This window comes from Elephas maximus, chromosome 1, assembly GCF_024166365.1.
Source record: "Elephas maximus indicus isolate mEleMax1 chromosome 1, mEleMax1 primary haplotype, whole genome shotgun sequence".
NCBI classification, from domain to species: Eukaryota; Metazoa; Chordata; class Mammalia; order Proboscidea; family Elephantidae; genus Elephas; species Elephas maximus.
Window position 1 is genome coordinate 134,059,818 of NC_064819.1, and position 13,965 is coordinate 134,073,782.

The 13,965-nt window shown below is 36.9% G+C and overlaps 1 protein-coding gene across 5 annotated transcripts in view; it reads left to right on the top strand.

Annotated features, from left to right (window-relative positions):
- The window catches only part of SMAP1 (small ArfGAP 1), a 207,306-nt gene that overhangs the window by 155,539 nt on the left and 37,802 nt on the right, over positions 1-13,965 (top strand). For all 5 annotated transcript variants that reach the window (XM_049895294.1, XM_049895303.1, XM_049895313.1 and 2 more), the window contains one exon: positions 9,861-9,951. In XM_049895294.1, coding sequence (XP_049751251.1) covers positions 9,861-9,951 — 91 coding nt within the window. The remainder of the gene's footprint in view (positions 1-9,860; positions 9,952-13,965) is intronic.

Below are 13,965 nucleotides of genomic sequence, written 5' to 3' on the forward strand. Positions count from 1 at the left end.
TCATCTCTGTATTCCTTGGACTTATAGGTCCTGGCACATAGCTATCAAAAAAAAAGTACCTCTGCAACAACCACCAGCAGCTGCCATTTATGAAGCCCCTATTTGCCAGGCATTGTGAAAGGGTCTCCCTGTGTATGATTTTATTTAATTCTCACAAAAATCCTGTGAGTAAGTATTGCTTTGTATACATAAGGACACTTGCCAGTGTAGGTGTTCAGTGGTTTATGTTGGATACTGAGAAACTTTGCAGATCTAATTTATAGAGCACTGTAGGTCACTCTTGGACAGTTGTACAAACTAAGATGGGAATCAGAAGATTAAAAAAAAAATAGAGATGAGCAAATGTCCTGATTTTTAAAAGGAAAGCCTAAATGGACTATGAATGTTGTACCATTGAGCCTGACATGGATTCTTTGGAAAATTCAAATGGATTTTTTTTTTCAATTGCTTGCTTCTTTTTTCGGAGTATTAACAGCACTCACTAGTTGCATGCATGGGTTTCCTAAGGACAGTTCCTGCCAGACTAAGCTTATTGGTTAATATTCTTAGATATCCTTCTGGTCAAGATATAGACAGGTAGGCCTGATGATCAGACAGTGGGGTAGCTTTGTAAGCTGAATGGACAGCTGTGCCCAAAGAGCTCCCGTTAATAGGATTAATGCCAATGTGGAGGAACTTCTCTGCATTCTAGGCCTCAGTCCTCCTAGACTTTGTTCTTTTCAGTATTTTTGTTAACTGAGTACATTAATGTCATATTGTTCAAATTTCCAAATGACCAAGCAGTAAAGATTAGTTATGACTCCGCATGACAGAATTGGTTTCTCAAAAGATATTAAACATAAATATACCAACAAAAATTGGATAAATGTAAAATTTTGGAATAAAGACAGCCAAACTTCAACTGCTCTGAATAGCACAAAAGAAAACATTGGAAAATTTAGAATGATGGAAGCTTTGTGTAAATCAGCACTCTGCTGCAGCTGCTCAGTGCTCTACTCCATTCATTCCTTTTCTGCATGGCTGTGGTATTCAGAGTAGGGATACATGGGAAGGTATGATAAGTTGCCTGAGGGGGAAATGTTCAAATATTTGAATTGTCCAGATACAGAATAGCTGCATCATCATCTCCAGTGATTCCATAATACTGGCAACTTTTTCACAGAGAGACTGGCTGAGTAGAAGAGATACTGTAGTGGTGTTTTATACTTCATGTAATAAATTAACTAAATGTCTTCTAATGCTGTTTCAAGTTCTGAAATTTCTATAAATCATCTCCAGCCCAGTGATAATATCATTTGGGAGAATGGTGTGTCTAGGCCATTTAGAGAGCCTTTTACTGAAAGATGTTCAGATGATTGGGAAAATAAAATGCAGATTACAGTTCTGACTTGAACCCTAAAAATGTAATTTAAGAAAAAAAAAAAATCCGGAAACAGAGTACACTACATGTTAGGATGTTTTAATGTGAAAAAGATCTATAAATATAAAGGCTGGTAAAGAGAAAGCATGGAATCTTTAACAAGGTTCTGAATCTGAATAAGAAAAACAAGATAAATAAGATATTGGGAATAAACAAGGATTATATACAAGATTTCTTGTCACATAAAATAGTTATAAACAAGGGCATATATAATTCACTTGCTAAAGCACACATATAGTAATTATAGCTATCAGTCTATAATGAGTATAAAACTGAGTGATTTTTATTAATATGTTCATAGCATACAATTGAACAGCTTTAATGGGTGAACAACAAAAGTTCAGACCCTTTTTGACTCTTTCTACTTGTATAGTTGAATATATGATCTTTTGAGTAACTCATCATTCATAAAAGTTTTCTAAAAATTTTCATAAATGTTAAATCCCACTTTGGAGATTCCAGCAAGCACCCAGATGTAGTAGGTATTCTGAGAATTGTGTATTTTTTGAGTAACTTGTTAGAAAACATATTTCAGATTTGAAGGTCTAATGAGGCTGTAGATTAATGTTAATCTTTGTAAAGCATTGTTTTGATCATGTCACAGCCACAAAATACCCATGCCTACAACAGTGGTACACAAATATTTTTTCCTCTGTATAGTTCATAAGCACCAAATACTTGCCCATGAGTAATATCTTTCTTTTTACTACCCCCGTTCAAAATCAGTGACCTATCCAATTACTAGTTCTAGCTGACTATTCAGGTCCTTCATAGTGTGGCCCTAGTTTTTCACATTTGTCTTTTATGACTTCCTTACACTTATGCATTAGTCAGATAGAGCAACCATTTAGTCTCTTTCTCACTATCCTATACCCATTTTTCCTCCCATTGTGCCTTTACCAACTTCTACCTAACAGACACCTTGCTGTCTTTCTTAGACCTCAAAGCAAATATCAGTGCCTTCATAAAGTCCTGATCACGTACCACCATTACCTTTGAACTCCATAGCATCTCATACCTTTCATATGGTCCTTATATTCTACCTCGTGTTAAAATCATTTATATACTTGCCATCTCCTTTCTATCAGATAGATTGTGGTTCATTTATTGCAGCTTATGTTTGTGTCATTAGACAAACAGTATCCATTCATAGTAAGCGCTGGGTAAGTATTTGTTTTTTTAATTTAATTTGTGATAATTAGAAATTATTAAGGAAAAGACATCCTGGTGTAGGGGAAAGAGCTCTGTAAGATTAGGCTCTGCCCCCATGTGTCTGTCAGCTTGTCATACCGTGGGGGCTTGTGTGTTGCTGTGATGCTGGAAGCTATGCCACCGGTATTCAGATATCAGCAGGGTGACCCATGGTGGACAGGTTTCAGGTAAGCTTCCAGACTAAGACAGATTAGGAAGAAGGATCTGGCAGTCTACTTCTGAAAAGAATCAGCCAGTGAAAACCTTATGAATAGAGAAACATTGTCTGATATAGTGCTGGAAGATGAGCCCCCCAGGTTGGAGGGCATTGAAAACATGACTGGGGAACAGCTGCCTCCTCAAAGCAGAGGCAACCTTAAAGATGTGGATGGAGTCAGGCTTTTGGAACCTTCATTTGCTGATGGGGCATATTTCAACATGAGAAGAAACACCTGCAAACATCCATTAATACTAGGAACCTGGAATGTACGAAGTATGAATCTAGGAAAATTGGAAATCGTGAAAATGAAATGGAATGCATAAACATCGATATTCTGGGCATTAGTGAGCTGAAATGGACTGGTATTGGTCATTTTGAATCGGACAGTGTTATGGTCTACTATGTCGGGAATGACAGCTTGGAAGATGGATGGTGGTGCATTCATCGTCAAAAAGAACATTTCAAGACCTATCCTGAAGTACAATGCTGTCAGTGATAGGATAATATCCATACGCCTATAAGGAATACCAGTTAATACGACTATTATTCAAGTTTACGCACCAACCACTAAGGCCAAAGATGAAGAAGTTGGAAGATTTTTACCAGCTTCTGTAGTCTGAAATTGATTGAACATGGAATCTAGGATGCATTGATAATTACTGGTGATTGGAATGCGAAAGCTGAAAAGAAAGAAGGATTGGTAGTTGGAAAATACAGCCTCGGTGATAGAAGATATGCTGGAGATAGCATGATAGAAGTTTGCAAGACCAACAACTTCTTCATTGCAAATACCTTTTTTCAACAACGTAAACAGCAACTATACACGTGGACCATGCTCAATGAAATGCACAGGAATCAAATTGACCATATCTGTGGAAAGAGAGGAAACCCTCGTGGTGTAGTGGTTAAGTGCTATGGCTGCTAACGAAAGGGTCAGCAGTTCGAATCCCCCAGGTGCTCCTTGGAAACTCTACAGGGCAGTTCTACTCTGTCCTGTAGGGTCACTATAAGTCGGAACTGACTTGATGGCACTGGGTTTGGTTTTTTTTTGTTTGGTGGAAAGAAACAATGGAAAAGCTCAATATCATCAGTCAGAAGACCAGGGACTGACTGCAGAACAGACCAGCAATTGCTCATATGCGAGTTCAAGTTGAAACTGAAGAAAATGAGAACAAGTTCATGAGAGCCAAAGTATGACCTTGAGTATACCCACCTGAATTTACAGACCATCTCAAGAATACATTTGATATGTTGAACACTACTGACCAAAGACCAGACGAGTTGTGGGATGACATCAGTGACATCATATGTGAAGACAGCAAGAGGTCAAAAATGACGTGAAAGAAAGAAAAGACCAAAATGGATGTCAGAAGAGACTCTGAAACTTCCTCTTGAACGTTGAGCAGCTAAAGCGAAGAAGAAATGGTGAAGTAAAAGAACTGAACAGAAGATTTCAAAGGGTGGCTCGAGAAGACAAAGTAAAGTATCATAATGACATGTGCAAAGAGCTGGAGGTAGAAAACCAAAAAGGGAGAACACTCTCAGCGTTTCTGAAGATGAAAGAACTGAAAAAAATTCAGACCTCGATTTGCAATAGTGAAGGTTTCTATGGGGAAAATATTAAACGATGCAGGAATCATCAAAAGAAGATGGAAGGAATACACAGAGTCATTATACCAAAAAGAGTTGGTTGATGTTCAGCCATTTCTGGAGGTAGCATATGATCAGGAACTGATGGTGCTGAAGGAAAAAGTCCAAGCTGCATTGGAGGCATTGGCAAAAAACAAGGCTCCAGGAATTGATGGAATATCAGTTGAGATGTTTGAACAAATGGATGCAGCTCTGGAAGTGCTTACTCGTCTATACTGAGAAATTTGGAAGATGGCTTACTGGCCAACCAACTGGAAGAGAGATTTATGCCTATTTCCAAGAAAAGTGATCCAACTGAATGCAGAAATTATTGAACAATATCATTAATATCACGTGCAAGCAAAATTTAGCTGAAGATCATTCAAAAGCAGCTGCAGCAGTGTATCAACAGGGAACTGCCAGAAATTCAGGCTGGATTTAGAAGAGGATGTGGAACCAAGGATGTCATTCCTGAGGTCAGATGGATCCTGGCTGAAAGCAGAGAATACCAGAAGGATGTTTACCTGTGTTTTATTGACTATGCAAAGGCATTCGACTGTGTGGATCATAACAAATTATGGATAACATTGGGAAGAATGGAATTCCAGAACACTTAATTGTGCTCATGAGGAACCTGTACATAGATCAAGAGGCAGTTGTTCAGATAGAACAAGGAGATACTGAGTGGTTTAAAGTCAGGAAAGGCGTGTGTCAGGGTTGTATCCTTTCACCATACCTATTCAGTTTGTATGCTGAGCAAATACTCTGAGAAGCTGGAGTATATGAAGAAGAATGGGGGGATTGGAGTAAGACTCATTAACAGCCTGCGTTATGCAGATGACACACCCTTGCTTGCTGAAAGTGAAAAGGACTTGAAGCACTTACTGATGAAGATCAAAGACCACACAGATTTCGGTATGGATTGCACCTCAACATAAAGAAAAGAAAAATCCTTACAACTGGACCAGTAAGCAACACCATGAAAAACAGAAAAGATTGAAGTTGTCAAGGATTTTATTTTACTTGGATCTACAGTCAATACCATGGAAGCAGCGATCAAGAAACCAAAAGACGCGTTGCATTGGGTAAATCTGCTGCGAAGGACCTCTTTAAAGTGTTGAAAAGCAAAGATGTCATCTTGAAGACTCAGGTGCGCCTTACCCAAGCCATGGTATTTTCAGTCACATCATATGCATGTGAAAGCTGGACAGTGAATAAGGAAGACTGAAGCATTGATGCCTTTGAATTGTGGTGTTGGCGAAGAATATTGAATATACCATGGACTGCCAAAAGAACGGACAAATTTGTCTTGGAAGAAGTACAACCAGAATGCTCCTTAGAAGCAAGGGTGGTGAGACTGCATCTTACATACTTTGGACATGTTTTCAGGAGGGATCAGTACCAGGAGAAGGACATCATGCTTGGTAAAGTAGAGGGTCAGCAGAAGAGAGGAAGACCCTCAACGAGATGGATTGACACAGTAGCTGCAACAATGAGCTCAAGCGTAACAATGATTGTCAGCATGGCGCAGGACCAGATAGTGTTCTGTTCTGTGGTACTTAGGGTTGGTGTGAGTCGGAACTGACTTGAAGGCACCTCTAACAACAACAACAACCTGTAGCCATTCACAGAGCCATTGCAAAAATCATATACTTTAATTTCTTTAACTTTAAAGTGACAGTTGAATATATGAATGGATTTTATGTCTCTTCTAGTTGTATGAGTCTATGAATGTTAAAGGAAACTGATTATAGATAAAGTTTTTAAGGCATAATTTGAGATATGTTTTTTAAAGAAAATTTCTGTAAAACTTAGAAAGTTGCATACTCCCCTATTCTTTGAGTATGCATTAATGTTATTATCTGTATTAACTGGCCAGCTAGAAGTTGTGCATCAGGTTCTAAGGCTCAGCTATTATGTTGTTTGTTTAAAGGCAGAGGAAATGGTAAATATAGGAGTTGGAAATGAAATAGTTTTTCATTCAGTTATATTCTGTAGAGTAGCGTTATGAATTACCATAGGATTGGCTGGTAAAGTTTCTGCTAATAAAAGCCTTAATAATTTGAATGAGACATCTGCTCAATATGAATCTAAAGAAATGACATTTTATAAAATTGCTTTATCTGAGCAGACCCGTGTTCTTGCTTGTTGGAATATTTTGTTTATTAAAGTATAGATTGCCTAGTTTTGCTACTCACAGTCAAATACCGCTTTTGCTTATTAAAAGGAAAGTTCCATATGTGATGTTTTTAGTAGCAGGAGAATTTAAAGTGGAATGATTCCATAAATATTATTTGCTATTCTTGAGCTGAATGTGAAATGTCTAAAGGGTGACAGTTAAATGAGAGAAGATGTCGTTGTCAAGGTCTTGATGAACTGTTACTGTACTTTATTAATCCCTGCCCATAAATCCTAACAAAATAATAATATTTTCATTCTTTTGTCTTCTAAAATTTGGCCTCAAGATATCATATACCTTTTGTTTATATGGTAGCTGTATTTCAAATAATCTTAAATAATTTTATCTTTTTATTCTTTGTAAGTTAGAAGAGTAGTTGGTATGCTATAGAACAAAAGTACAAATAATTGTTCTTGTATATTAATATTTTTGTTGTTTAAAGTTTCCTAATTGTATATCCTGAAATTATTTGATATATGTGACTATTTGTGCTATAGGCAAGTGTGGTAGACATCAGACATGTTCTTGAAAATTTTTTGTTTTAGAAGAGCTTGGTCAAAAGGCAGATTTAATCAGTTATACATCAGTTTATTTTGTTAACCGACATGTTTAACTATATATTTGGGAATTGGCGTGTAGTTCTTCTTTGAGCATTAACACTGGTGATAAATGTTATAAATAAATAGAGCAACAAATATGTTTTGTTTTAGAAAGTAAATTGACTTCAGAATGATCCTGACAGGGCTTTCAGGGGGAACACAGGGTGCTGCTGTTTAATTTAGAGTGTCAGGTTGTTTAAAGGCCATCATATTGCCTAGTTGCTGCAGGTATTGCAATAAGGCATGAGGAAAAAACTACTCTGGGCTTCCTATCGTTTTTCTTGAGGTTTAACTTTCAATGTTTGAGCTTTGAAATACTGGATTATACAGTAGAGTAAAGAAAGGAGATATATTATTTTGACTACCTCTTCCTAGTCCAATATTTAAGCTATTAAAAAAAGAAAAAAACATTGCCGTCAAATCAATTCCAACTCATGGCGACCCCATAGGACAGAGTAGAACTGCCCCATAGGGTTTCCAAGGAACGACTGCTGGATTCGAACTGCTGACCTTTTGCTTAACAGCCAAACGCTTAACCAGTGCACCACCAGAGCCCATTTGAACTAACATGCAATTGAAATCTTAAGAAGGAAGGAAACTCTTAGGACACAGATAGATGAATGAATGTTTGGAAAGAAGGATGTTTTCTGAATTGTAATAGTTCTGGTAGTGGGAGTGGATATTACTGGAGGACCTCTGCATGGTTTGACTTGTCTTTTTCTTGCTTTCAAAATGGTAAGTGTATGGTTTCATACAACTCTAATTTGGTGGGAAAATGCCTTATAAACTAGAATTTGGATTTTAATTAAAAAAATAAATAAATAAAAATTTGAAGAGATTCAGAATTCTTAGACTGCAGGAAGCTGATAGAAAGTTTGATTTCTGTCACATGCTTCTTTCCACGGAAGAAGAAGATTCAATAAAACATTATACCAAATAAATAATTCTAAAATTTGGGGCTAGAAAACAAAACCTGGTGGCGTAGTGGTTAAGTGCTATGGCTGCAAATCAAAGGGTGGGCAGTTCAAGTCCGCCAGGTGCTCCTTGGAAACTCTATAGGGCAATTCTACTCTGTCCTATAGGGTCGCTATGAGTCAGAATCGACTCGATGGCACTGGGGTTTTTCTTGTCATATGATTTTCTGAGTTACAGTTTAATTTGTAAAATGAATGAACTTGGCCAGTTAATCTACATTTCTTTTCAACTCTGAAATTTCCTGATTCTAAATAAAAGTAATTCAGTATTAGATCTTTAAGTGCCTCTAAGCCTAAGACCAATAATGGAGAAAATGCTGTGGGACCAGGCAGTGTTTTGTTCTGTTGTACATAAGGTCGCTTTGAATCACTGACTAGATGGCAACTAATAAGAACAACAGAGCATAAGACACCGTCCAGAGTATTACAGGCCAGATGTAACCACTGAGGACCTACTCCAGGAAGCTGTTGGGGCCCTACCCTGCTGGAGCACTGAAGTTTACATGCCTGTGGCCGTTTGAACCTCAGTTTTCCTTATGGATTTGAGTGTTTATACTAACATGGATCATCCAATTTGCGGTTTAAATAATCAGTTGAAAGTAGTTGCTACTAGTATACTTTCTTTGAAATTATTTTGAAATCCTTAGGTAAGTTTTACCTATATTGGATATTGAAAAATGAAAGACTAGAGAATGTGAAATGATAAACTTCAGAAACTTGGTTATAGGCACAAGCTGATAATTCGGTATTTGAGAAGGTTTTAAAGAATTGATACCTGCGATGGCAGGCTAATTGGTTAAAAAAATAATTCCAAGGGAGACAATTTAACTAACAAGTAAGGGTAAATACATGTTCTTAGAAATTATATATCTGTAATAGCTAACAAATCATCTAACAGATAAGTTATGAATTCTTTAGGTAGTTATATGAAGAAATTATCTTGTAGGAAAGGTATGAAGAATGAATTGAGTGAATGAATATTTTCTTGTTTTAAGATAGAGGCAAGCTTTAGAGTTGAGAATCCAGTAGTCGTAGGTCTTCTCTTTCTGTTTTAAACATGTTTTTGTAAGTGAGAAAGAGCTAGTTTGAAATGTATAACTGTGGCTTGGACTCCTGAGAGGTAGAAGGATATCATTTGCAAAACTTTATTAATGGTGTAAACTAAGAAAGAAAACATATCAAATAACATTTGTTAAGCTTTTGTTGATACAGTGGCATTTAACATATCAGCAGTGTGGATGGTAGGAGTAACAGTATGCTTATGAAGATTCTAACATGGTCAGCCTTCACTGACCTTGGCTAACAGGATTAAGATTAAAAGTGGCTAGCAAATAATATGAAATGCAGTTTTTTTTTTTTAAGTGCAATTTTAAAAATAGATTGCACATAAAGAAATTAATGGTTAAGAACGATTATATTAAAAGATTTATATTCATCATTTTTGGGTCTTAAATGTAAGAATTGTAAGCTCAGAGATCATGTTTATTTGTTTTTTGTATAATAATAAATGCTGTAGGCTTCATTACATCAGGCTTCATAGGCTTCATTGCAGTAACTTTGTCAAAAGTGTATGTAATTAATTGGGGATTAAAAGGCTTGTCCCATTTTATTAAAGAAAAATTAATAAATCTAATTGTTTATTTTAAAGCTGCAGAAGAAAGAAGATCAACAATTGGAACTTAAAAAAAGTACCAGCCCTAAAAAAACTGCAGAGCCCACTGTTGATCTTTTAGGACTTGGTAAGTAATACAAAATAAAAGTCACCATTAGAGTTACAAAACAATTGAAACGTTTACTTGAAATGAATATAATGGCTTTATCGTCAACATGCCAAAAGCAACCTGTTAACTAAATTTGAAAACAGTATGATTAGTTCGCTGAGTTCCCACAAAAAAGATGATCTTTAATAAGGGAGCTGGTGTCTGTCAGCACCTTCTTCACTGAAACACAAGTAATGAGTTCCTTGGGGAAAGAGGAGATATCAAAGTAATCTTCAAAGGCTTGGTAGAACGTGACATTTGAACATCTAAAATGAAGAGTGGATTTTTTTCCCGTTCTCCCTTTTCCTTTTTTTAAAAATTTTTTTTATGTTTTTAGTTTTGTGAGGGATTTTTCCCTTAGCAAAAGAATTCTGGGGTAGCCTTGTAAAATGTATGAATATAAAGTGAAATTTAATTTTGATTAACTGGAGCGACACAGTTTACACCCATACCTAGTGCATCAATTTATTTCCTATCTGATGACAATGAGGAATGCTCATTTGAATTTATTTGTTCTCATGACTGGCAGGTGTAAGTTGTTAGCCTAGTGAGTAAATAGACTTTCATTCAAAGGGTGCTTGTACTGTGCAGTGTTTATCTGCAAACATTGTCATCTCTTTTTTACATTTTTCTCCTCTTCATTATAAAAGAATTGGCTAGATAAACAACTATTTTTAGTACTATTATAGCCTTAGAGCAATATATATATGTATATTTTTTAAGCTCTGGGAAAGATTAACAAAGGAAAATAATGAAAGGCAGTTGAAGAAGGATAGTGTTCAGCTTAATACACTGATTTTCTAAAAATTCATCTTAGTTCTTATTGAATAAATTGTATTCTGTTTTAAGAATTAACAGTTAAATGTTTTATTCATTTCTTAGGAAGCTGGTGTGTCATGCAAACATACTTCCTGGAGGTGAAATTTTTTTTATGGTGGTGAAAAGTAGTATATTGGTGGGGGGGGGCAAAAAAAAAAAGCCTATAATTTTGAAAACAGATCTTCAATGCTGAGGCTTTAAATATAATTATGTTGAATTTAGTTGTCATTTTTTTTAATTTCTGTATTTCCTTTGCTGTAAATGATAGAAAAGAGAAAAAGATTTATTTTCAAAGTAAGACTGTATCTTACTAAAACTATATTCATATATTTTTTTTCATTGCAGAATTTCCTTTCCAAGATAAGTACTTGGTTTATTTAGTTTATAATTTAATAATGTAAAATATAAATTAGACAAGATTTATTCACTGATTCAACAAATATTTGTCGAGTATCAACTGTGTGGCCAGGCACTGTTGTAGGCACTAGGAATATAGCTATGAAAAACGAAAGGTAAAAATTCCTGCTGTCTTAGAGCTTTCGTTTTGATTAGGGAGACAGTGAATAAATAGTTAACTGAAATATATTACAGGTCACCTATGGTAGGTAAGTGCTATAGAAAAAAGAAAAACAAGGAGTTGTAATTTTAAATAAAGCAGACAGAGAAGGGCTCACTGAAGTGTCTTTGGAGCAAAGACCTGAAGAAGGGGTGGATATCTGAGGCAAGAGCGTTCCAAATAGAGACAACAGCAAGTACAAAGGCTCTGCAGCAAACTTGATGTGTTCAGTGGCCAGCAAGGAGGACAGTGTGGCTAAAATGGGATGATCTGGGAGGAATAATGACAGAGGAGATCTAGAAGTAAGGGGTAGGGACAGGGGCAGGCCGATTATGACAGGACTTTGGATTTTACTCTGAGTAACCTTTTTTTTTTTAACCTGGAAAAACATTGTGTGGGGGGGGGGCGGGGGGGTGGGTTGAGCAAAGGAGTACATGTTGAGTTTAGTTTAAAGTAATTATTGTGACTGCTGTGTTGAGAATAAACTGTAGCAGAGCAAGGGTGGAAGCAGGGAGACCAGTAAGGAAACTGTTGTAATACAGGTGAGAGATGACAATGGCTTCCTCTAGGTGGTGGCAGTTGGGGGTTATAAGAAATAGATTCTGGATACATTTTGAAGGTGGATGCAGTAGGATTTATTCAACCAACTGAATGTGAGAAATTAGAGAAAAGGGGGAAATAAGAATTGGAAAGTCTACAGAAGTCTGGATGGAAGATTGGGGGTTTCATTTGAACTATATGAAGCTTGCAGTGCCTACTAGACAATAAAGAGTGGAGATGTTAAGTAAGTGAATAGATGATTTGAGAGTTCAGGAAGAGGTCTGGACTGGGCATGCAAATTTGGAAGTCATTACCTTATAGATGTTGTTCAAAATCACTAAGGAGTAACTAGAGACTGAAGAAAAGAGGTTCAGGTACTGTACCCTAGATACTTAGAAGTCATAGAGATAAAAAGTGACATGGCAAGGTGACTAAAAAGGAGTGGATAATAAAGTAGGAGGAGAATCAGTACCATGTGGTATCTGTCTTATAAGCCAAGTCAGGTTAGAATTTCTGTACAAGTAAGGATTAAAAAAAAAAAAAATCCATTTCCATTGACTCAGTTCTGACTCATAGCGACCCTATAGGACAGAATAGAACTGCCCCATAGGGTTTCCAAGGCTGTAATCTTTACAGAAGCAGACTGTCACATCTTTGTCCCCAGGAATGTCTGGACGGTTCAAACCACTGACTTTTCAGTTAGCAGCTGAGCCTTTAACCAGTGTGCCACAAGTGCTAATCGATAGGCTAGGTCATGCTGTGGTAACAAACTTCTCCCAAAATATTGGTGGCTTAGAAGAAGATTATGCAACAAAAGTGGAACCCTGGTGGCGCAGTGGTTAAGTGCTTGGCTGTTGACTGAAAGGTCAGTGGTTTGAACCCGACAGCCACTCCGTGGGAGAAAGACGTGGCAGTCTGCTTCTGTAAAGATTTACAGCCTTAGAAACCATATAGTGCAGTCCTACCCTGCAGGGTTGCTATGGGTCAGAATTAAGTCTGCATCAATGGGTTTGGTTTTTTTGGATGCTACAAAGGTTTATTTCTTACTCATGTTGTGTCTGTATGAAATTAGCTAATGCTCTGCTCTACTTCAGTACCCAGACTAGCAGAGCAGTCTCTGCTAGAGCAAGGACTGACAAACTTTCCCTGTAAAGGACCAGAAAGTATAGTTTTTAGGCTTTGCAGACCATATAGTCTTTGTCCCAATTACTCAAAAGCAGCCATAGATAATATGTAAATGAATGGGCATTTCCTTTTCCAATAAAACTTTATTTACAAAAACAAGGTATTGGGCAGCGTTTGCACTGCGGGCCATAGTCTGCTGATCCCTGATCTAGAACATTGTTGGTCATTATGGCAGAGGGAAAAGAGCACATGGTAAATCACATATGCTCTTACAGGTGATACCTGTCCCTTCTACTCAAATTTATTGATCACCTCAAGTCACATGGCCATGCTCTCATTCAGCAGGAAGAGAGTATATAATCCACTCACAGAGAGATTTCATCAAATGTTTGTGAACATTAAGGCAGAGCAAGTGAAGGACAAAGTGTACCGGGGAGGAGGGAATGAACACTTATGTCAAATGTTTCTGATAAATCAAGCAAAAGAAGGTTAATCATTGGATTTAGCAGCATAGAATGATAAGAGTAGCTTTCGTGGGGTGGTAGAAGTGTAAACATGATTGCTGTGGTTCAAGAGCGGATGGAAAGAGAAGAATAAAAATGTATACAGCTCTTTGGAGGAGTTTTGCTATAAAGAGTTGTGAGAAATGCAGCAGTAGCTGAAAGACAATGTGGTGAGGAAAGGATTTTATTTTATTTTTTAATGGGTGAAATTACAGGATGCTTACTGTTGAGAATGTACCTGTTGAGCAGGCAAGTAGTCTCTGAGGTTTATTTATTTATTTATTTATACTGTTGAGAATGTACCTGTTGAGCAGGCAAGTAGTCTCTGAGGTACTCAGCTATTGCTGCAGTAATGCTGCATAGGAAATTATCTCCAAATTTCATTTGGTTTACAATACACCTTTGTTTCTCTCACTCTCAGGTCTGTGGTTCAACTAGGGAGGTTTTGCT